Source organism: Cyanistes caeruleus, chromosome 4 (assembly GCF_971803275.1).
Source record: "Cyanistes caeruleus chromosome 4, bCyaCae1.hap1.1, whole genome shotgun sequence".
NCBI classification, from domain to species: Eukaryota; Metazoa; Chordata; class Aves; order Passeriformes; family Paridae; genus Cyanistes; species Cyanistes caeruleus.
This window is the reverse complement of record NC_141704.1, coordinates 17,057,457-17,083,438: the sequence shown is the minus strand read 5'-3', so window position 1 is coordinate 17,083,438 and position 25,982 is coordinate 17,057,457. Positions and strand designations below refer to the sequence as shown.

Sequence of the window (25,982 nt, the reverse complement as noted above, 5' to 3'; positions counted from 1 at the left end):
AAACAGGTCAGGAAGTCTGGCCAGCCCAACAGGGGCAGCAGCCAGGGAATCAGCTCTGTCATTCCCTTCTGCTATGAAACCAGGTAATTCCATGTGCGACCGGGTATGCATAACAAAGTAAGGATGTTCTCGATGGGACACTGCATAAATCAGTTTTGAAAGCAATTCAAACAAAGTTCTGTTTGAGATCTCTTTGAGGACTGCATTTTCTGCTCTGGAAACCACTCCTGCTACATAGGCTGAATCAGTGACCAAATTGAATGGTTCTGAAAATCTCTCAAATGCTCTAACCACTGCTGCTAACTCAGCAATTTGAGGGGATCCTTCCACATAATCAACATCTGATTCCCACTGCTGCGTCTGAGGATCTTTCCAGGTCATTACTGACCTTCGGGATGCTCCAGAAGCATCAGTAAAAACAGTCAAAGCTTCAAGGGGCTTCTGACTCCTCTTATCTTTTGGTACCAAATTAAATTTTGAATTAAACAATTTGTGTGCAGGGGCATGAACTGAAATCTGCCCAGTAAAATTCTCCAGAGCAATTTGCAGGGTCTCTTGATTCCTCAAGAGGTGCTCAAACATTTCCCTGGTCATCTTCACTGAGGAGGTTTCTTCCTCAGAGAGGCTTAGGGGCAAATGTATACATGAAAAATCACAGCCAGCAAGTTCTCTCATTCTCAGCCTGGCCTTTCCAACCAGCTGGGCCATCAATTCCTGTGGCCGTGTAATATTTTTGGACCGATGGTGACTGAGAAAGACCCACTCAATTATTATCAAATGGTCTTTCTGGTCCTTGTCCCACTGAAAAATCAACCCCTGAAGGTGTGGCAATTTCCCCATTACAATAAATTTGAAAGGCAGCTCTGGATGGCATCTATGTGCTTGTCTCTTTTCCATCATACTGCTTACCTTCTCTAAAGCATCCCTGGCTTCTGGAGTCAGTGTCCTTGGAGCACTCAGCTCATCTCCCCCTTTCAATAAATTGAAAAGAGGGGCTAGGTCATCAGTGGCAATGCCTAGCCAAGGCCTAACCCAATTCAGTGTTCCACACAGAGAGTGCAAGTCGGCTAAGGTTTTGGGATTGCTGTTAAAAGCCAATTTTTGAGGAACAATTGTTTTTGCTGTGATTTCCAGACCTAGGTATTTCCAAGGAGGCATCTTTTGTACTTTTTCCTCCTGAAGGGTGAGTCCTGCAGTTGTTAAAACTTTGATCACCCGGTCCAGTGTGGACTGGAGCAATTTTTCCTGGGGGGCACACACTAGCACATCATCCATATAATGCAGGATAATGGCTTCCCCCACCTCAGCTCGCACAGGGGATAACAAGGTGGCAACATACCATTGGCAAATCACAGGTGAATTTTTCATCCCTTGGGGAAGGGATTTCCAATGAAACCTTCTCATTGGGGCTTCTCTGTTGAGGGAAGGCACAGAAAAAGCAAACCTGGGGGCATCTATAGGGTCTAGAGGAATTTTGAAAAAGCAATCTTTGATGTCAATCACAGCCAATTCCCAATCTTGAGGAAGCATGGCAGGAGACGGCATTCCTGGTTGAAGAGGTCCCATGTCTACAATGACTTTGTTAATTTCTCTCAGATCATGAACTAATCTCCACTTGTCTTTCCCTGGCTTTTTAATGACAAACACTGGGGAGTTCCAAGGGCTAAAAGTAGGTTCAATATTGCCTTGGGCCAATTGCTCATCTACTAACTCATTTAGCGCCTTTAATTTCTCTTTACTCAGCGGCCACTGGGGTATCCAAATTGGGGAATCTGTGGTCCATTCTAGTTTTTGGGTCTGGCGCTTCTCAGTGGCCGCAATCAAAAATCCTGAGGTGTTTTTGGAATTTCAATGCGGACTCCCCATTGGGACATGACATCTCTTCCCCACAGGGGAACCTGGAAATCAGTGACAATGGGGCGAATAGATGCTATTTGCCCATCAGGTCCTCTAATCTGAATGGGTTCCTTTGATATCTTGGCCAATTGGGCTCCCCCTATACCTTGGATGTGGCTAACCATCGGTTGCAGTTCCCATTGTGGTGGCCATCTCCTTTCAGGGATGACAGTCACATCTGCTCCTGTGTCTATCATGCCTGTCATTCCCATGCCTTCACTACCTTTCTTCAAATGGCATGAGATGATGGGTTTGTTTTCTCCCACTGCTTGAGCCCAGTAGATCTGAGGTGCTGCATCATCTACTGGGATCCCTGATGGAATGGGAATAGCTTGAGCAATTACCTGCCCTTGTGCCAGGTAGAATGGTGGGTTGATGCACCGTGCCAAAAGGATGAGTGCATCCAAGTCAGCTGAAAGAGTGACAGGAGAAATTTCAATCTCTGGGGGTGTGTTTTTTGTGTCCCCAATAACAAGAAACTTACAATTCAGGTCGGGGGTCAGTTTTTCCCTCAGTGGGTCAACGGAAACAACTGTCCAGTGGCGAGACCTAAAAAAATGATCTTTCACAGTAAACAATTTGAGAGGTAATTTTGGCTTCCAATCTTCATAACCCTTGATGTTATTTCGGTGGCAGAAGTCAGACCTGTGAGAAATGTCACGTTTAAGACTGTTATCACATTCAATTTTCCCTCCCCCTGTGACTTCTATTCCACTTGTGTCTCTGCGCGGAATAGACTCGCGCTGGGTATCTAGTTTTTTTGGTTCTGAGGACCCCCTCCCTTTTCCCGGTTTCCCTGCCCTTGCTTGTTAGGATATGGCACTTGGCAGAACTTTGCAAAATGTCCTGGCTGTCCACACCGATGACAGGTGAACGGTCCCTTCGGCTTGGCTGGCGATGGCAGAGTAGGTACAGTTGTGGCTGCAATCCTTCCTGGGGTTCTCTGGGAATCCTCAGTCCTTGGCATTGAAGTGCTGATTACATCCGTACACATCTCGATTAAAGTTGTCAAGGTCGGTGGTGGATCCTTCGGCAGCACCCGAATCAGAGCTTTGCAGGCTTCGTTCGCATTCACTCGAGCCATTTCCAACAGCAAGTCAGAGTGCAGGGTGGTATTCTGCACTTGTCTTTCAATCTGTACCTTTAATCTATTCACAAAATCTACAAATCTTTCATCAGAACGCTGTTTAACTTGAGCATAGGGAACAACAGATTCAGAAAGAGGAATACTGAAAAATGCTTTCTCTGCAGCTTTCTTTATTTTCTCTCTAACTCCTTTTGGCAAATTTTGGGCCTGGTCAATAGGTTCGCTCCAATCACCTTCGCCACATAAGTGATTCATGGTAATTATTTTACCCCTTTCATCTAAAGCCTCAAAATCACTGCTCAGTAATTCTCCCAAAAGGGTTTTCAACAATCTTTTCCAAGCCCCTTCCCAGAGCAAATATTCTCCTGGGGATAGAAGGCAGGAAAACAAATCCTTCAAATCATGTGGGACCAATTGGTTGGAGGAGAGGGTTGCCTTTAAAAGACTTTTAAAAAATTGGCTTTCCTTTCCAAACTCCTTTGCTGCTTTGCATAATTCCATTTTCAATCGAAATGACATTACATTCCATTCTGGTAATGTTCCTCCCCTCCCATAAGTTACAGGTGCTGCAAAGAAGGCAGGTCTCTGTTCCTGGTTTGTCCCTTCACCCCCTCCCTTCCCCACTCTGTGTGAGCTGGAGGGAGTGACCTGGGAGCCAGCAGCAGAGAGAGGGCAGGCGGGGTTGCAGGGGGGGTAGGAGGGGTCAGGGGTGGGGTGCCTTGGGAGGGAGACACCCCTGAGGGGTGGGGCGGAGGCAGAGGAGGGAGGGTCTGGAGGACCAGGAGGGGGGAGGTCTTGGGGGAGGAAAGGGTTGAAGGGGGGAGGGGAAACAAAGGGATTGTGGGAAGAAGAAGCAACTTGGGGGTCGACCATGTGCTCACCACCATTTTGAAGTTCCTGGGCCCTTTGTGTAACACTTGGGGGGAGACTCACCATGTGGTCTCCTCCATTTTGTGTACCCAAAAGACCACCAGGAATAAAAGGAGAGGAATATTGAGGGTAAAGAGGGGTAGGAGAGGGAGCTGGGATGGGTTTTAGGGAAAGGTTTCCAACAGCTTGGCCAGAGCTACTGGAACAGGGGTGCTGAGAGGACTCCCCCAGCTTAGGGTAACAGGGTTGAGGTAAAGAAACAGGGTTATCAGGGTTAGGATTGGATAACCTTTTTTCTTCTTTTTCAATAAGGGTTAGTCTAATCAAAACAAACAAATGGATTACTTTCTCTGCTGAACTATCTCCAGCATTCACAGATTCAGTCAATTTTGTCCCCACTCTGTTCCAAAAGGAAACAGAAGTTATATCTGCAGGAGACACTTGAGGAAAATTTAAAAAAACCCAATTCACTAATTTTTTCACTTTTTTCTTAGAAAACGGTTTCTCTCCAATTTGCAAAATGCCAGTCACTTGATTAAAAATCCCCCTTTGTGCTACAGACAGTCTTGCACCCATCTTGTGATCTCACCTGTCTGTTGCAACTATTTCACCAACGGCTCCAAACTGCTCTGCATCCAGAAGTTTCACCTGGGATGGGACTCTTCTCTCACCCACTCCCTCTTCACCACTTCCCCCCTTTGGGGAATTCAGTCTTCTGAATGCTCCTGCCGTTGTCTCGCTCTCAAAAGCAGCCCCTCGGTGCACAGGGGTTCTTGCTTTTCTCCCCAGCACGTCTTCCACTTAGAACAGCGAAGAGACACTTCTGGGGTAGATGTCGTCCCAGCGGTGGTCAGAATCTCACCTTCCGTGGTTCTTCTGTCCCCTTTATTGAGGGACAGGCCAGCCCCACGTTCTGGGCGCCACCTGACTCGATCTTCTCGAGTGTGACCCGGCTAGCTCAGTGATGAGGTTTCTCTTCACTCGAGTTTAGAGCCAGTATATGTTTGTGAGATTCACTGATTTTCTTCAAGAATTCAAGTCTATAGAGCGAGTAAAGAAATCAGGGGGGGACTCTCTCTCTCTGGTTTGCATTCCACAGTTTATTTCTGTGAAGGGGAATCCAAGGGACGAGAGACAAAGGATTTGGGGTCTGGGGGGTCTCTTTTAACAGGGTTTCTCGGAGGGAGGGAACATCAGAGAGAGAACCAATTATTTTTCTCAGTTAGTACATCTTACAAACTTTCTACAAATCAAGGTTACACACACCAAGATAAGAAATAACAGACACCAACTTCTTCAAATGCCCACAAAGGTGTAGGAGTATTCTCCCCAGAGGGGCAGAGGAGGAGAGAAGGGGGGCTTGGTTTCCTGGCAACCCAGGGGGGAAAGAAAGGGAAGGGAAGGTAAGCCTGGCCTCTCAGCTTCCATAGCTCAGAGGCATTCTGGGACAGGAAAAACAAAGTTACAAACTTCCGTGTTGGAAAGAAGGGTTCTCTTCTCTCAACCCCGTGCTTTCCTGGGCTAAAGAAACTTCAAGCAGCTGGAAATGCCAGCAGGGTCTTCTCTTTACTCTATCCGGCCTCTCGCCGTGGGGCTGAGGAGAGAAACTTCAGTAACCATGGTAACTTGACGCCAGGTAAACAATTAGGAAAAAGAGAAGCTGGGGGTGGGGGGAGGATCACAAATAAAAGATGGGAAAAGATACATCTCAGGCTATCAACTACAACAACAAACAATAGAGGTGAGTGTAGAAGCACCTGTGTAGAACAGTAGCTGCAAAAGATGGGCAAGGTAGCACTTTCATATCTCCATCAAATTGTACTGAAAGTCTGTAAAGCTATTCAGTGAATTGCAGCTCAAATCATCTCAGTTCCAAGAACTGATCCAATTGAGAATTCCAGTTTGAACATTTTTCTAATTAAATCTCTTAGCGACACATCTATTTGGATGGGGGTGTGGGGAAGTGGGTGGTCATTTTTCTGCTGAAGGCACCCTGAACTTTTCTTCATGGATTTTTTCTCTAATTTATTTAGGCTGTCATAAAGCTGCATGTTTCATTGCAGTATTGGTCTCTACAGGATTAGAAAGTCTAAATTTCAAATAGAAGATTAAAAAAAAAATAAAAAAATCTAGAATTAACCAAGCTAATTAAAGTCTCAAATGCTTTCTCTTTAGATAGCAAAGCAGAACAAAACAAAATATAGTGTTGAAAACCAGGCTGCCCTGCCCTAAATGAAGCATAAATATTTTTTTCTTGTAGAAGTGCTGATGCACTGCATTATTTGTTAACCTGATCCTTCCTAACTCAGTGGGGCACAAAAGCGTAATCAACAAGGCACAAATGTTTTATCAGAAGATGAAGTATGGGGCAGAGAAGTCTACTATTACATGCTGGAGGCTGCTGAGAAAACATCACAACTGCTCACTCCTGTCAGCAAAAGAGGTGTGTGTTGAGGTGCCTGATCAGCAAGGTGAAGGGAGAATTTTACTTTTTCTTTTCCCCCAGCATTGGGGTGGGTATCTATTGTCAGAATAACTGAATAAAGGTAGTGTCCCGAGGAAAGCACCCTCAGCATTCTTCATACTGACTGCACAAGGATAAAGCTTACTCTGAGCTTAGTTGTGCCTTCCACTAACACTTGAGCTAGAGTGCAAGTCCTGTGCACTGCCCAAAGACTTCCTATGTCAGGGCTTTTCCACAAAAGCTGGAAATTAATCTGAAGGATTCACATATCTTACCTGAAAATGCTAAGCACGATAAACTGCTGCTTCTATTCCTTTCAGACAAACAAAAACATGTAAAGGCACATCTACAAATATCTATATCCAATCTATATCTAATCTAGATCTATATCTGTATTCATATCTATCTATACCTATAGCTATAGCTATATCTATCCATATATGTCTCCCAAAAAAATGTTCCTCCTTTATGTCAATTTGTTGCAACATGAAGTGAATACATACCTGCTTCTCTTTAAACTGTATTTCAGAGAAAACAGTATTTTTGTCAAATGGGCTATGGATTAATTATTTATCTTTGAAAAGTAATTTCTTTGTCAATATGGATACATGAGCTCTCCATCTGTGCCAGGAGTACCAAAGCAAATTTCACCCATTGTGTTTTGCAACATTCCAGAACCCTCTGAATTGGAAATGGAGCAAAGATAAAGATTTCTAGTGCTGATCAGATGAAAATCCACTACAAATTAATCTGGAAAAAAATTAAAGAAGTTTGCAATTTACTCAGTAACTGTGCAAAATTGAGATATTTCAATTTGTTTGTAAAGAAATTCATGTGAAGATATATGTATATTAATAAAACACATGGTCAAACTTTTACTCTAGCTGCTCTAACTGAAGCTATCAGATGCATGAGGGTTTAGGTTCTATCTATAATTCGTATTTATTTTGTCTAGAAAAAGCTTTCTTAAAAAGAAAAAAAACCCTTGAATTTTATATGCTTCCACTAATTTTTCAGTCTGGATTAATAGACGTGTTTTGACAAAATTTATTTCATAGCAAATTCCAAGCTGTGTTTTCTCCAGTGTTCTCAAATTTTAGTGATTTAGATAAAACTGGATGTAAATCTAGAAAGCATTAATTTCAAAACCTAATCCACATAAACCAGTGTTGACCAGAGTGAAAATAAAAGAAGAATCTCTTTAATGAGCTCTGGTCATAATAGGCTTAATCACATCAGAAGGTTGAACTTAGAATTCTACTTCTTGATTTCTAGAGTTGATGCATTCTAGAAACTGAAACTTAATTATAGACCCTGGCCACATGCTCATACAGTTAAGACAGATGAGACTAATAACAGTTATTTTTGCTTGATAGCCTGCTAAAGAGATTGCATGTGGCATCATGATTTTCCCACTGCCTCTTCTCTGATGGAGAGGATACTTGATTTGTTTTATTTGTATTATAACCCACTTTTAAAACTGAGATTAAATCAATTTACTTTTAATAAAATAACACTGCTGAATGGCAATTATTTTATCACTCTGTATCACCCTATTTATTTTAAGAGGTAGAGATACAATTGAAATATTTTATGTTTTTTTAAAGAAGACATCAGAAAACAAAACTCAGTTCTCACACATGAGGTTTTAATCAAGTAAACATACAGCACCATATCACATATGATTACCAAGAAATTTTTATTGCCAGAAAAATATAGAAAGAACACTTAGAGTCATGAGCCTGAAATGCACAGCCATTCAAACATGAGCACAGCAACCCTGAAATAGTGCACAGATCTCAGGGGGTCAAACATAGTCTGTTTCCAGTGTTCCCTTCCAAGGGATTCCAGTTTTTCTTTCAACATAGTGGCACATGTGACACATTATTTTTCAAACGGACATCTTGTCAAGTAGTTAAAATAAATAGGTTCATACAACTTCTTCTCTGGACATGTCACTCTCTCCTCATAGGATGAGCTTTTGTTCTTGAATTCCTTGCTTTAATTAACTCTTTCCATGCCATATGATAACTGAGAGATAAAATCACTTGAATTTTGAATATTATCGAATCTGGTCTATAGTCTGACATAGTCATACTTCTGCATAGTCTATAGCATAGCCTAACACTTTCAATTGTATTTAAAACTATGTCTCCCACTGCAATGCCTAACTATGCTAGACATCCTCTCATTTTAATAAAGCATGAAAAAAATTGATATTTTATTGAATACAAATATTACCCTATTTTAAATATATAAGCCCTATTGTATGTGATTGAGAAAAATTGGACATATATAAAATCAGCTTATGTGCTGTTTGTTATCCAGGTGTTCTGTGAAAAACATATAGTTAAGGTCAAGAACATAAAAAGTTATACCAGGCCCAAAGGTTCAGAATTTAGGATATGTTCCTATAATAAGGTGCTTGGAATGAGGGAAGCCTTGGAAAGATGTTTGATAACATTCATGGATACAGTCAAGATTTTGATAGAATAAACAGAAGCATTGCACAGAGAAGAGAATTTGTTTATACAAGTCAAGAGCAGATTACATGCAGGATTGGTGTAGTTATCAATGAAACCTGGTGTCTTACCTGCAGGATGAAAGAAACAATAGCAAAAACTTAGCATTAAAGTTGAGTGTCATTTATGGTTCTGCAAGGTTGTTCTAACACACTGTTTATGGATGCAATGCTGTGCCATTTAAACGTAGGCAAGAAAGGACAGTGCAGTCCCAACAGCGAGGAATGACAGTGGATGTTGCCAGCAGGACAATTCTGGGCATAAAGGAAAATAAAACAACCACTAAAACAGATATGTAAAGAGAGATTATGTAGGGAATTTCTTTTTATGATCAGTGTCTGAATTTCCTACTCTAAAGGTTTTGACCATCCCATGTGAAAAGAGGTTACCTTTGATTTCACCAATTACAATAGAGAAACACGACCAGGCCTTTGTTTTGGCAGTGACAGATAAATACCTCTTCTGGTTATAATTGGAATTTTCACTGCATGCACTTATCTCCATGAATTACAGTATGCCTGCACATCCTCATTTGATGAAGATTTCAGGGAGGCTAAGAACTCTTCAGAAAAGCTTTTGAAAGAGGATCTGCAGAATATAGCAAATTTTATAAGGATTGTCTTGTTTTATCCCAAATCAGCCCCCTGCTCATTTGTCCTGGTGCATGTGAGAGAGAGTTACAAGAGTAAAAGTAACTCCAGCCAGCAGCTCCAAGCATTACCCAATAAGGTTTTGAAAACACAAAGACAGAGGGAAAAACAGTATACTACATAATGAACATATACTACATGATGAAACCAAACAGATTAATCTGGGATCTGAACAAGGTATACATTTCCAATTGAAATAGATGAAGCTTCTTATCATCTACATATGCACTGAATCTTTTGGGGAAAAAAAAAATATTATCAAGTATGAGAAAGCCAGTGTGGAAGAAAAACATTAATAAATACAAATTCTTCATATTTTAAACTATTAGGAATATGTAACAAACACTTATTGATGTATTTCTCAAATATGCCCCCAAATAGCTGAATCTCATAGTTGCATGGCTCTTGAAAGAAGGAGATGAAAATGGAAGAACAGCTGCTGAAACTTCATATTCCAGATTAATATCAAGTCACTCCTAGTGAACAGAAGAAAAACAATGTAATTAAGATTCAAATCATGGAAGTTATGCAGCACCTTTTATATTTTAACAAAGTAGTTCACCAGTAAAATTAGTCAGTTTGGTTTCTGCAGTGAAAACAAAGGTTTCTACTTCAATTTCATAGTCAGAATAAAAACAAAAACCTTAGGGTTTAGTGTTTTTGAAACTAAAATCTTAGATGGGACTCTGGTCACATGTCTGAAACTGCATGTTCTTAGTTGTTCTTAATGAAGACCGGAAGACGAAGAATGGAGGGAATATAATTTTTAAGAGGTGATTATTTGGTTTTTTTTCACCTGAAGACAAAATGATGAAATAGCTTTACAGACAGTATGTTCTGCAAACACAATTTATCTTAATGAAACTACAACAGTTACAAAAGGTCATGAAATCTTCATTAATTGAGATGACTCTTCCTCGTCATGTGTTCCTGCAGGTCTCCAGCACATGGTAGACATAATTTCATGTCAATCCAGCATTTACTGCTGAAGCTATGGTCAAACACTTGACATCTATCCCATATACCCCTCTTCAATGTCTGTATTAGGTGTACTTATTATAATTAACAGGGTTAATCACATCAGTATCACTCATATAGTGCTCTTGCAGAGTTTGCTATTGACCTTATATAATTTAACAGTAAGAGGTCAGGATCCTGAAGATAAAAAAAAAAAGCAGCAGTTTTTCTATTCAATATGTACGGTATTATACATATATAAATTATTACTGTTATGATTTCCTCTATCTTACATTTACAATTATGCTTGAGATTTCAGTTATTAAAACCCTTGTATCTCCAAATTTTATCACAAAATTCTGAGGTTTATATGTAAAATATTATTCATATATATTCTGCAAATGACTGTAAATAAACAAAACTACTAGCATATAGATGATATTTTATTTTTTTTTTTTACTGTTCTACCTTAATTTCCCCTTGATTAAATTCTGTGAAGGTTGTATTCTAAGATCTGTGATGAGAAAGAATCAGTTCACATTTAAGTAGTTCATGGAGAATGGTAAAACAGAGTGCTGAGATAATTAATTAAGTATTAAGTGGATTAGTTGGTTACATCCCAAAGCTCTGAAAGGCCTTTTCAGTATGAAATAATACAAAATTAATACAAAATTTTATGGTAGAACTTCAGTCATGGATTTAGCTGTCTTTGTGAGAATGAGCTTTTACTTTCTGTTGTATTTTCTCCTTGTCACCTTACAACAACAGAGTCATGACCATATTATAACATTATAATATGATATTTATAATACTTTAATTATTTTCTACTTTCAGTATCAGTTTACATGGCAGAGAAGGAGTCTAGAATAAAAATTTGACTCTGTATGGATTTCATAAAATATGTAAAATATGGAACCAACTGATACTCTTTATTTCTACTCTCATGGAAAATAAGAGCGTCATAGTACTGGAATTAATTTGTCTTTAAGTTCTGGATATTTGTTATTTGTAGGAATTCAGATAATGACCATTTTTCAGGGGAAAAAATGGTCTTAAATTGTTCATATTTCACATTAAACTGTATTTATTTTTTAACTGTTGTTTGTTTTGAATTAATACTTATAGCAGGACCAAAAAGTTTCAACTTGAATGGTATCTCAGAATTCAAATAGTATTTCTCAAGAAGTAAACATACAGAAAGGAGAAGACATTGGATAAATACAGAATTTATTTTTAAAGAGAGTGACCCGGCTTGTTTAAATAAGTCATTTTAGGATTATAAATAATCCCTAAATGGAGTGTTTGCTAGATTTCTCATTCCACTTTGGAAATCTGAATTATTCGGCATACAAACTTCTCTAAGGTTTCACTTAAAAAAATGTTGGTGTCCTTGTCTCATAACAGTGTTCCAATTTTCTATCTCTCATTTTTTCTTTTTTTTTAAAAACTGGCCTGGAGAAAGGTACTTAAGAAAAAACATGGGAACTGTTTAATCATAGAGTTTTAAATGTATGTTAATTAAATCAAAATTCTATCTAATAATTCTTCAAAGTGAAACTCCACAGAAAATCTTTGTCTTCCTTGGAATTTCCCGGGTTAAAAATCTGATTAATTAGTTTTTAATTTCATCTCTAATCTCTTGGAAATCACTTTTTTTTTTTACTTATGACCCTCTTTTTTTTCTGTGTTCTCTATCATGAATGACACTGCTATATTTTTATTCTGTTTTGTGGATGTTTTGCAATACCTTTTCATGTCAAGTCACATCTTCCTGGCAAACCCTCCCATTTTGTTTAAAGTATTGACATTTGATGGATTTTGCTTTAGACATCTGAAGAGAAATTTTCTTTTCTCATTCAGCTTAAGTTCTCCATGAAATAATAGTGATCTTCCCCAAGGTATTTCACTAGAGATTCTTTTCTTTAGTAATATCCCTCGCTGCAGTCTTTTAAATACAGACACATTCTAAAATTTGAAAATATTATGAAAGGAACTTTGCTTGAATAAGCCAAAGGCTTGTTGACAATGATTTACAATTTTCTTTAAAAGCATAAGAAAGAGAGAGGTCAGAACCATAATTACCAGACAATAGACAACAGTGTAAAATCAGCAGATAATTATTATTAGTTATTAATTTCCACACTTTCCAGGTGGCTTTTGTCAGCAAAAATAATTTCTTAGTAACAGGCTTATGCATTATCATAGTTGTATAACACAACAAACTATGTGTCTTCATGACAAATTTTGACATAAGGAAATTCCAGACCATTCCAATTTTATATGATTATTGTTTTGAATACAATTTTCCTAAAGAAGATGTCCAGTTATATGTATATGAAGTAAAGAATGTTTTGTAAGAATAACTTATTTTTTTGCCAGAAAATATTAAAATCGTTATCAGGAAATCACCTGTTTAAAGTGATACAAATGTTAAAAAATAATTTTTAATGTCTTTATAACATATAAATATGCAAGTATTTAGATAAAAGGAAAGTCAAACAACAAAACTGTCAGGTTGGGAAATTCTGGTTGAAGCTGTACACACACACACACACACAGACACACACACACACACACACACACACACACAGAGATGTCATTGCAAAAACTCTATCAGTTAGAAGGTCCTTAAAACTGGGAGGAAAACTGTGATATAATAATATCTTTTGAAAGGGCTGAATCTCTCTCTCTGTACTGAAAAAAGAAGAAATTAGACATTAGAAAGGTAATGGAAGAGAGTACAGAGAAGATAAAGGGAAAAACCTACCCTGAACCACAGTAGAGGAAATACTTATAGTACATGTCTTTAACCACCAGTTCTTGAGGTGTTTACTTCTCACTGCTGTTTTAAATTACCTCTCTTCAGGCTAAGAAAATTAGTAAACTGAATATAAAGTTTTCCACTGAAGTGTCCTTATGCAAATGATTCATTAATGCAGTCTCCAGGATGTTGTCAGCCCAATCTGTTTCTATCTTAGCATTAACTTCATAACATATGTTTGCATCTATTTTATGATACTGGTAACACTTCTATCATGTGAACCAGGAATTGGCCCCAAAACTTCTGAGTAGTAGCAGCTTGCTGCACAATACAGGAAACTGTTGTGCAGATCCCTTAAAAAATTATTTTAAACATTCCCAATACATGGCTTAAATAGATTGCTCCTTTAAAGAATTATAGAATAAATAGATAAATCGGTTCTATCCATTACACACACTGGTGAGTTTCCTACTTTGTTTCCTTACTATTTCAGATTTGACATGCTGGTACTGTGACTAATGCAACCTCACAGCGCCTAAAGAAGCTTATATGGCAGGAATCAACAATAAAGGGTATCTCTGCTTTGGTTTGCACACCTTTATTTATTTAAAACAATGAAAATATCTGTTTCTTAGTAACAGAGACAATACTTAGTAGTTCTTATCGGCTATTTTTAAAAATAACCAATAGCTACAAAAAGTGAAAAACTATTCAAAATAATGTACAAATGAAAACACTCTTTTGAAAATGAAAACACTCTTTTGATTGCACAGTGATTTAAAATATCCTTCTTAAACTGATAAAAAGAGCACTTTGTACATAAATAGCCAACAGCAAGCTGATATTGTGTCTCTTCCGCTCTCAATAAAAATGAAAATTATAACCCCAAAAAGCTTTCCTTTTTTGGCATTATTAAAAATTTGATAGCTACCTTTACACTTCAGTTTGAATTGCTGTCTGAATGATTTCAAATGAATTTTTGAGACTAGCAGTCTGAAAGAGCTCAGAAATTTTAAACTGTTACCAGTATAAAAGGCATTAACATCCCACTGAGCAGGGACTGAAATGCTGGATGACTTCTTAAGCTATCTCATGAGTTTTTGAATGAAGTGTAATTTTTCTGCTGCAAGAAAGAGAGCCAGGGTCTGGGCCACTTATGCCATAGAAAGGATACAGTGGATGCACGAAGCTCGTAGTTTCTGCATCACAGCCGGGGGCAGCGGAATGAAGAAAGAGAGAACTGACAGGTTCAGGTAGGAGGGTCCTCTTCCTCTGCAGAAACTGTTGTCCCAGCTTCTCCTTTTGGAGCTGGCAGCAAAGGGAGCCCACCTTTTCACAGCTTTGATACAGCAGGGAATGAAATGGTGCAATAACTGGCTGTCTGGGTCCAGCAAGAAACTGGCTTGGAAAATGGTACAATCAGAAGCTGCTCAGCCTTCTTCCTAAGTTATCATTCCTAACAATTGCACTTCAGCTATGCTTCCACTTTGTTCTTTTTTGCCTTGGTCTCATGAATCATACACTTTGATTTGCACAGTGATGCAGCTTTGTTATATAATTAGCCTATAACAAGTGGTCATGGTGAGATATGGATCTGAAGCTGCTGGACTGAAATGGATATTTTACCTTTATCACCAATTTCTTGCATGATTCATAAAACTGTCTATATAAAGTTGGCAGGAAATTGTGGCCCATGGGCAGTAATTTATTATGGATGCTTAGATAGTCTACAGTCATTTCTTTTTAATTTGATGAGCATATCTACCTGCAGATATGTCAGAGTTCTGAGACTGAAAAGCAATGGGATTTCAGGTACTAACTCTGTGGTCCTCCATATTTCCTAAATCCCTAATCAACACATGAGTATTTTGAAGTATCTAAGTTCTCTGTGTAATGCACAGGCTTTCCCACTCACATATTTGATTTCTGCCCAAATACAAAGGAGGATCTAATATACAATTTCTAAAAGAGTGGCAGCTCAGAATAACTGTGCGAAAATTTCCATCTCTAACCCCATTGCAGGATCACAATGCAAGATAATAAAAGGTTATTTCATCTTAATTTCCTTCAACCTACAAATTTTCATCTGGATATTGTAATATTCAATATTTGGGGCTAAAATGTCATCTTGGATTTTGCTTATTGATCTGTTTGTGGTGGATTTTACCCATTTTCTCTACAGGTTTTCAATACTGCTATTGTTGTTGCAATGACTGATACTACCTTTTTCACTGCTAAAATACAGAAGTAAAACATATATTCTCCAAGTTTAAACAAAATAGTCACCAGGGACATCACTATACAGGGCAAAACTAGACCCTTGGGAGCACAGCAAGAGAAAATCATTCCCCCAGAAGATTCTGCTGCCGAAGTTATAGCTGTGGGAAGGAAAATAACAACCCATATAGCAGTGAAATCCAAGAGTAAGAGAAGAAAGGAAAATGAAATAAAGTAAAGAGACTCAGTGAAGGTAGTCTTTAAGGAACAAATGGAAGAATATACCAGAGGTCAGAAAACAAAAAGAGATTACTGTTACTCTGCTTAATCAAAACTTGAAACATAAATAAATTTTTATTCCCTAAATGAGAATATTTATAGTAGATCCTTGGATGAGCAGGAGCTTACAAGGTTACTTCACAGCTTTCATTAAATTAATACTTCATAAAGGTTTTTTTTTTCTCCTAAATTTGAATTTCAAGGAAAAATTCCTATAGGAAATTGCAGAATCTCTTTCTGACATAATTACTTAGTCATAAAAGACTATTGAAATATAAATATTGGCTAAGCATTTATATTTAAAATTTTATGTTTAGATATAAACTTTGGGTTTAACCATTTATATAAAGTGTATTCATGTACAGCTGTGATTATAATCTTTAAATGCAGGAAAGACTTCTAGTGCTCCTCAAGAGTTTGCACATATGAGAAAAAATGAGTTCATTTGAGAGATTTAACTAAAGAGTCGTTTGAAAACCTCTCTAAAAGCTCTTCCTCCTCTGTTTATGGTACCTTCCTCCTTATGCATATTTAACTGTAGGATTATTCTGCTTTATATAGATAATATTAATTCAAATTTTTTCATAAAAAGACATATTCAGTCACATTCCGTCCTTGTGTTTCATCTGTTCTTTTTTGCATTGTATGATTTACGTGTGTTTTCTCCTCTGGCTTTGGTGTAGCTGGAAATAATATATGAGGGTAAATGTAAGGTGCTTGTCTGTGCCATTAAAGTTATCTGGTCAAAAGAGCCATAAACAAGAACACACCGAGACAAACCTGACCACACAGATAACAGGGGTTGTGATATAAACAATTGTGGTTAGTTACCCAAATCACTAAGGGCATAATGAATGGTGAGAATGTCCCTTTATTCAGCTGGAAGGATAAGGAAGGGGAGGAAGACAACACACAGACATAAAAACTGAGCTATAAATATTTACAAAGAGAACAGGAAAGAAACCTGGTCATTAGCACTAAATGATGTGCTCTCAGGAAGCTGCAGGCAAACCAGGACACTGGTTTTTGGCACATGGGAAGAGGTCAGTTGGACTATGCCAGCTGGTGAGGCACTGTGCAGAGTAAGAGCAAGCAGGGAGCGACAAAGTGAGGGCCAAACAGAAAATGGTGTAACAAGGAGCAGCTACATGAAAAATGGGGTCAGTCAGCACACTTCTCTGACTGAGCCTTGTGTCTGATCTTTCTTATCTCTCTGTCTGTGTAATCCCACACTTTATCTTGTGTGTATTTGTGCAATACAGTGGCTGAATTCCAGCTACTGGTGAGACCTGTATGAGTGTCATTTCACTCACTTGTGTGAGTGAAATTTGCCAGCTACCAGACCCAGTCTGGGGGTATGGGCACCCCTAGCCTGTGGTGTCAGCTATGGGAGCAAGTGTGATCTCAGCAACTGCGATGAGTGGGCATCTTTAACCTCCAGCCATAGAGTGGGAATGGTGCAGATCCCAAAAAACAACTGCTCGGGGCTCACTCCAGTGTGAGTGAGGAGCTCTGTGCTGGTGGATGGAGTGGTACCACAGGACAGAGGCCATGTGCCATGTGCTGGTTGCTGGGGCTCTGGCCTATGTGCTTGAATGTTCTCTGAGAAACCTTAAGCTGACAAGGGAGGGAGCAGGGGTGTCTGGTGGGTAGAGGGTCCACTTTAGTATCTGGGACACCAGTGACTGTGGGGTGCTTGTGTGAGTGCTGCATGTGTGCAGTGACTGCCAAGCTGGACCAGCCAGCAAAGAGGAGATCCGAGGCTGGGGAAGGGGAGCAGGTGGCAGGGGTGCCAGGCGGACAAAAGGGCCTTACTGACTCCCATGGGAACCAGAAATGTGCATGTGTTGCTGGAGAGCACCGTGTGTGTGCCTGAACCAGTGACCTGCTGCCTCTGCAGCCCAAGGACTTTTGAAGGCAGTGCCTTGTCGGTGACACCTGTGTGACCAGTGATGCCAGTGTCCTGTGTATGCATGTGTTTGTGTGTTTGTGTGTGTGTGTGTGTGTGTGTGTGTGTGTGTGTGTGTGTGTGTGTTTGTCTCTGGAGCAAGTGAACAGCTTTGTTACTGATTGTACCTGCAAACAGGAAAGCAGCCACTGCAACACCTCAGCCAGAGCAGCTGGAGACAGCCGTACTTTCAGCATCACTTAACATGATATATTGTTCTGCAGAATTTCTTTATCAAATTTGTGTTGAAGGGAATTCCACACCCTTTAAATCAGTGCAGTTTTTAGTTGAAAAACCTATATATTGTTAATATGTATTTGTCAATATGTATTTGTAAGTGATGCTGCAATACTTACCAATAAGTTTTTAATAAGTTCCTACTAAGATATAAAAGTCTTAACCTTGTATCTGAAGTTAATACTGTAATTTTAGTCTTTTGTCTCTCAAAGATTTAAAAAAAAGCAGTATGATAAGTTGGTTGCATGTATCAAAATGAATTAGTTTTTTTAAATCCTTTTTTTTGCTATGAAAATATAAAATGGTAACCCTTTGAGGATAAAAGATTGTTAACAACACCAGTCTTGATATTCAGTTTGTAGTAACATATAAGCCTTACATGTTATTTGTAAGGCTTTCAGACTGAGAAGCCAGATATCCAGACTCTGATTTGATTCTTAATCAAACTCTTCATTTTCTTTTCAAATTTGACTTCTTTCACAACATGAAAATGAAAGGAACATAATATAAAGGCAAAAATATTTCTACATATTTAAATAGGTTCAGTACAAAAATAGGATCACAATTCTCTTTTCAGTGCCAACTTCTGTCTTTTTATTATACTTAATTAAGCAACTGATAATTTTTTTTATTACTGTGGAAATTCACTGGATAAATAATCTTTGTGCAACTTGAACACTCAGAGCAAAGACTGCTTGTGTATTGTTTTTGAAGATGACTCAGATTTATGTGGAAACTGAATGTTCATTTTATGAAATAAGGAAGTATTAAGTTAGAAAGTTGACACTTCCCTAGCTACAATCCATGACAAAACTTACCTTCAAAATTGCAGTAACTATAAAAAATATGCATGGTTTGGTGTCTCATGTAGGGCATAAAAAGTGCATCTCAAGGAACCTACAAATGTAGGTATGTAATGCAAATGTCTATGACCAAACCAATAGATCATTCTCTTGAAGTAGAATGTTTGTGCCCTGCTGTAAGACCTCAGTAGTGGAAAAAGGAGTTAAGATGTTCTTAAGTCACATTTCACATTTCTAAATCCCTCATCTTGTCATTCATAAGAGTTGCCCAGAACAATTTTGCCTGGCGGAGCAGTATAATTCTCCTTTCTTTTCAGAGATTCCTCCATTAATTAGAAAATAAAAAATAAAAAATAATTAAATATATATATATATTATAAATTAGAAGTTAGAAATCAGGGTAAACAGTTCTCACTAGGTGGATCTAGACTATCAGAAAACAAATTTCTTAGTCCTTCCAGCATTTGTCAGCTCCTCCCACCCATCAAAACACAAGGTGGGTGTTATGAAACTTTCATGATCTTCAGAGACTTCAACAAACCATGAACAGTGTATGTTGCACAAAGGGAGTCACAGCAGAAAAGCAGGACTTCTTCCAACAACTGTTTGACTTACAGCATGAATTCATAAGCAAATGCCATCTAGAGACATGCACTGTTTGGTGTGGAATCGCATTTTTTAATCAGTAGAAGGAGCAGGGAGCTGAGCCAGTACAAAAAAAAAAAAACAAACCCAAATACATTTCAGGGATAATGTGATCAATAAATTTCAGTCTGTGTCAGAAGTCTGATTAGCATATCCCAGATGTAGTGAAAAGGACATACAGGGCTCCAATAAAAAGGTCAGAATACAGCACACAGAAGTAATTGAGTGTGCTGCTTATAAAGAACATCTACAAGATGGTGTATTGCCCTTAGTGAAAGAGTGAGAGAACTGACTATAGGTATTTTCATTTAAGAAAACTTGAAGGAAAACCTCTTTTTGCATTTTTCTTTAGAAAACAAAAATTGGAAGTTTATAAACAATACTTAACAAAAGAAAACAAGTAAAACCCAAGAAATCTTCTCCCTCAATAAAATTCTAACTCCCAACAAGAACTGATATCTGATCATATATCTAAATATAAATTCAGATCTGAGCTCTTTGTCTTGCAATTATTTCTGTTGAGGTTTAACTCTAAATATCAGAATAGATGAGCCAATTAACTATGTTAGATTGGTATTAACATCTGCTTTAGTTCTGTAATAGCACTGTTATTTTTAATAAATGATAAACAGTATACGGTTCTTCAATCTAAGGATAATACAGTTTAGATTTATGTAGAAGATTATGGGTTACTATGTCTTTACCACTACTGGAATTAAAATGAAAACTGCTGTTAAAGAGGAAAGGTATAGTGAGAGATTGATAAGTGTTCTCTGGCTGCAGGTCAGATTAAATTAGTTTACACACCTATTTGTGTTGAGAGGAAGTCATTCAGTAAGAGTTTCTGGCTCTTAATGTATTTGTAATGCTTAACATGAGAAGCCACTATCAACCTTCCTAATAACAAATTGAGAATATGGGAAGGAAGAGGTATTTTTCTGCATGCATTAGCAGAGCTGATGTAGTCTCCCAGTCATTTGTGTCACCTGCTGCTCTAGAAGGATGCCAGCATAAATATAATCTGCAAAATCTCATCCCAAAATAACTGTGTAACAATCCCTGTGTTACTGTGATCTTTTTCTAAACTAATTATAGAAGAAACTGATAGGTATCTAAAGAAAAAAATTACATCTTTCATTCTGTATAATATCTATGGATCAAAATCCAGCCAGTTCTATGGGAGAGATGTAGTTGAACCTTTGCAACAGACTGAAATACCCGTGTGAGAGTTTTTCTCTTCTAAAACTAAATTTTACCTGAATGCCTAACCCAACATATCAACATAGTATCTAAGCAAAAGGAAGAGACACATTTATGGCACATATGTTAACTATAATCTTCTTACTCTTTATTGTGTCCTACTGTCAGACTCTCAAATTCCTCTCCTTTGGGACATTGACTCTTTTGTTTCCCACTTTTCAGCCTGTAGAAGAGGTAACATGAAAAATTATTCCCTAGTGAATAGTGAATTTCTATCATTTATATACACAGGGTCTGATGTCTTACTACTGACTTGTATGTTCCTTGTAGTTGCTGTAACAATTGATAATGAATTGATTAATGCAAGTAGAGACATAGCCAACAAAATATGTAGCACTTGTAAACTATAGGCCTTCAAATATACAACTCAATTCAGCCTGATTGTGTCATTAGTGATTTGTGTCACTGTGATTTGACTCCTTCACAGTGATTCTTCCAGGCAGAGCATATTGGAGAACATCACAGAGTTTCTTGTGTAAAACAGAAGCAGCATGTTCACACATCCTAGCTGGCTGTAATTTCATGCTGAGAGTAGTGTATGTGCTCACTGGTAAGGGAGGCTGGCTACAGCCCAACAGACATCTTCTTCTTCCCTGTTTAGATATAATGTACACATTTGTAAATCTGCCTACCATGATTCCTAAAACACTGCCTTTACTTAAGGAAAGCTTAATCCTACTGAACATGCCACAGGAGAATAGACTTGTATAAGCACAGAAACACACAAACAAAAGCCGACAAAAAGCTCCTTATTTTTCAGAGGAATTGTATTCCCTTATTAACCTCTCACAAATAGCAAGAATTCAAATTCACTGTTTGCCTCAGGGAAAGAGTCCTGTAACTATGGTTGATATGGAGATAGGGTTTCTACAGTAGCCTCATGCAAGTAGATTCAGTCCTTTCAACTGATAGAGAAAGAAAACATATTTTATGTTTTCCTCTCCGTCTCACTCAGACTTTATCAAATGGTAGTGATATTTTCCTTGTGTTTCATAGGGGGTACAGTAGCTCATACACAGCCAGCTACTGCCATTCTTTTGCCATATGATGTCTCATAAACTAATGTGAAGTTTACAGACACAATTCAGGACTTTCAGGAGACAGACTAGAAGTCTTTTGAAGCAGCAGCTGGAAGACAAGAAGGGGATGCTAGGGCATACACCTGGCTAAAATACAACAAAGTAGATGGAAGAGGGGACTCTGAACACTTTCAAGTTCATTGCCAGATCTGCAATTCATGTGGCAATATGAGCACAGCAACTGATCCTACATACCTTTAAAAATTAACTTCCATCTCTGACAGCAGAGTAAGGTACCATTCCACATCCTCTGTATTTTCTCCCACCTTTCGACACAGTGAGAAGGAAGATTTGGGGGAAGGATTGAACATGCACATCTCTATGCAGCCTATAGCTCTCTTCAGACAGCAGTTATACTGCTGTAAGTGTATTTAAAAAAATGTGAACTAAAGGCTCTATTCACCCTTTTGTCTTGGGGGATGGAATACCATATCTAAAGACATCATCTCTTTCTTTCCATTTTTCTGAGTATGACAGCATTCCCAATAAGTGAATGATGCAGTCCCTTTTAGGAAGGTGTCATGATCCGCAAGGTGGGATTCGTGATGTGGTTCTTTTAGCCGGTCTTAGAGTACAAAAGATTATCAGCAAACCAAGGACTTAAACAAGAAAACACAGTTTATTGAGTGCTCATCAGCACTAATATGCGATAGAGGGAAAGAAAAGAGAAAGCAAAGCATAAGGAAAAGAGAGTAAGGGGATTATAGCTACCAACGTCGAAGTCCACTCAGCCGTCCAATGACACAGAATCTTCTGTCCGTTGGGGAGATCTCAAAGGAAGGTGAGTTTGGGGTATAATTTTATAGTCTTTTGCAAAGCGAGGGGCGCAGGGCCAAAACCAGATGAGATTGATGATCATTGTGATGAAATTCCATTGCGCAGGGACCAGGTGTAGGGTACAGAGCGATCCATGTCTTGCAAGTCTTTGCTCACCAGCAGGAACAAGGACAAGGTGTTGTGGAAAACCTATTGCACTGGGTACCACGCACAAGCCTCTGCTCACCAGCAGGAATGAGAGCCATGAGTCGTGGAAAACCCATTGTGCAGGTTACCAAGCCTCTGCTCACCAGCAGGAACGAGAGCAGTGTACCGTGCAACCACCTGCAAACAATCACTGAGCAAACATCCATCTCAGCTAGGCCCAAACCCCCAAACCAAGTCCCTTGTGATATTCAGGGTCTCAGTCTCTGTCCTTGAGACGGTTGTGAGACAGATGAGGGAATCTTCGGACCGTCTCTTACAGAAGGTTCCAAGTCAATCAGAAACACAAAGGGCACATGATTTGCACTCTCATGTCTTAATCAGAGTTTAATCCACAGGTGTTGCATAAGCAAAATGAATCAGATGACTGAGGCTGGAAATGTGGTTAAATTGTTTGACTTTCTGTCCTAAAATACTTCATATCACACACATTTTCTTTTATCTTTCAGCATGTCTTTCTTTTTACACTCACTACTTTGGCATTCTGAAGGGCAATGCTCATTTTAAAATATGTATAGACTTCATTTAAAATAAATGAATCTAAAATCCTTTGGGGCAAGACCACATTTGGTGTATCTCAGCTAACTTCAGTGGAGTTGCACCAAGGTTGAATCCAGGCCTACATCCTGCCATCATGAGCTTAGAAAAAAACAAAGAGACATCGTTAAAAATATAGATTCTCTCATTCATTGACTAGCTTTGTTTTATGGCCTTAATAAAACCTTATATTAGTGGGATTTCATGCATTTATCTTTATGTTTGATAACGTTTTTCAGCACTATGATAAAATCAGCGGAAATTAATGTAATTGTTTCCAGCCAGATTCAATAACTCTAATTACCACCATTTCTAGTCCAACTGCATAATATGCTTAACTATCCTATGTACTGAAGAAAATTTAACTACTGCTGACTCAGTGGTCTTTTATATTTGTATGTGGATAACAATCAGAAGAGTAAATAAAGAAAAAAAACAAATTTGCAAATTTCTGTTCATCATAGAATTATCATTATTGCCAAGCTCCATAGAAATATATGAAAAATCCAATCAGGAATCTTTCTTCATGGTGCATTTACAATTAGAGAAAATTGTATGAACATATAATATGAAGAAATGTGGTGACACAGTAATGCATTTTTAAATTGAAGAACATCTATGATTTCCTAAAATAGCTAGCTCTTTCTGGTATGATATATTCATGACTGTCTTTGTACACTTTGTACACCCTTATTTTTGTATTCCTCTTGGCTGAAAATGGCTTCATGTGCTGAAAACAACATGAAGAAAAAGATTTAGTCCTGATGATTTATCTGATTTTGATCAAGAGAAACAGGAAGAAATTATAACCTACTTGTATCAAAAAAAAATCTAAACAGACATCCAATTAAATTGTTCTGTTGCTAAACTTAAAAAAAGTATTGATATATCACTGAATTATGGGTATTTTGGCTTATGTGGATATTTCTAGATATTTTCATCTAGGAAATACACCATAAAACACAGGCACATGGTATGAAAGTTGCCAGAATGTTTTACCTTATCACAGCTGACTCATGTGTCTCTAAGCAGTATATTCTACAATATTTTAAGTTATCAAACAATTAATAGGGGTGGTATCACTGTTACCTTAAAAGGATAGACTGAAAACAAAGACTGAATAAGAAAGTTCATAAGGTTCACATGTGTGATCACTGGGGATGGAGGAAGTCACTACCACATGATAGATAAGAAAAATGCCAACTTCTTTCCACTGAAAATACAATTATTTATATTTCAGAGAGTCAAGATCTGGAAAATTATTTTGCATTTCTATGTAAGTTAGTGTTTAAAACTTGTTGTGGATATGGGATTATAATTAATACTTCTCAAGATTGAAAATACAGTTATTCACTGAGTTTATTACATGTGGCTCAACAAACCATTAAATTAAAATATATATACATCACATTACCTACATTAAAATAAACATTACCATTATATGATAAACACGAAGTGCAGAATTTTTTTTCTAAAATTTTCATTTCCTATAACAAGTGTTTTCTGTTCCTTGAACTTTACAAATTAAGTTTCCTATGCAACGGCCAAATACACACTTATTTTACTGCCTATATGTTACAGCAGTATATTTCATTGTGTGTCCCTATGGTGTTCAATTTTACTGGTCCACAAAACCAGATGAGACATAACAAAGACACAAAAATCTTCATATATTGTATAACATGCATGTTCAGAAGCTCAGATATCCACGATTCTTTAATCTGAAGCAAATATAAAGCAGAAATCCCTGTTATTCTGACATGCTCATTGTGGTTTTTTTTTTCCTAAATAGAAAAAAATTAATTTTTCTGCAGAGGAGTAGCATAGCGCCTCTACACTGCTCACATTGTTCTAAATCCCTGAGCTTTGTACTGTTCTTCTTCAAATTTATTAAATTTATCAAATAGCAGGACTGGTAAATTGTTAACAGTCCTGAGTGTCTGTCATTTTTAGAATGACATGCTAGGTCATGTTTATGTTCTCAGCTTGCTTCGTCTATTTTGGTTCCCTTATTCTGGCCTGCTGCTATATTTTGTTTACTGGTGCTTGTGCCAAGCCTAGTTTTTTCCTGTTCATGTGGAGACTGTCACCTCTACAGTTACTGTGATGATTCCCATAAAATCCAACATCTCAAGGAATCAGAACACTTGGTCTTCCTGAGAGTGCAGTGAGTATAGAAGTTTAGGGATGCAACTAATATTTTTTAATTAATTTATTTAAAGAACAATGATCAGATTCACACAAGCCTCCATAACTCTGGACATCAAAGCTTAATTTATTTCTCAGACTGCAGAGTGATAAAGTGCCCTAAGGAAGGTCAAAGTACCTGGAAAAGCAGACTCTTCTTAGGAGATTCAAGCTGTGTATGTTTATTTTTTGATGTTCAGCACTCTAAGGCTTCCTTTAAAATAATTAAATATTACTTCCTAATAAAAATATTCCCTATATTTATTTCCATAAAAATGTTTACTTCAGTAGATAATTTTTTGAAAATCAATGCTTCAGAAATCCTTTAATATAATTTGATGTTTGGTTTGGTTTTTTTATCTTTGTAGAGAGCTACCATTTTAGTACCTGCCTTTTGTGACCTACTTTTGATCCTGGTCTTGATTTTTTTTTATCCCTTATTAGAGTTTCACATCCTCATCTGAGCTGTGTCAGACAGAAAGCAGAATTGTAGGTACCACACAATGAACACAATCTCAGCTGCTGCTCTAACACCCTTCAGACTGATGAATATATAAAATAATGTTCACTAACAATGACAGTGCACAACTACATAGATCAAC

At 37.8% G+C, this 25,982-nt stretch overlaps 1 protein-coding gene across 4 annotated transcripts in view; it reads right to left on the bottom strand.

The window, feature by feature from the left end:
• Nucleotides 1-7,964: 7,964 nt before the first annotated feature.
• TAFA5 (TAFA chemokine like family member 5) overlaps nt 7,965-25,982 on the bottom strand; it is a 473,208-nt gene continuing 455,190 nt past the window's right edge. For 2 of the 4 annotated variants that reach the window (XM_086886872.1, XM_086886876.1), the window contains one exon: nt 7,965-9,965. Coding sequence is in view for 1 of the 4 variants with exons in the window: in XM_086886876.1 (XP_086743002.1) it covers nt 9,960-9,965 (6 nt within the window). In the remaining 3 variants the exon portion in view is untranslated. The remainder of the gene's footprint in view (nt 9,966-25,982) is intronic. The other 2 variants (XM_086886877.1, XM_086886878.1) reach the window with 1 other exon arrangement.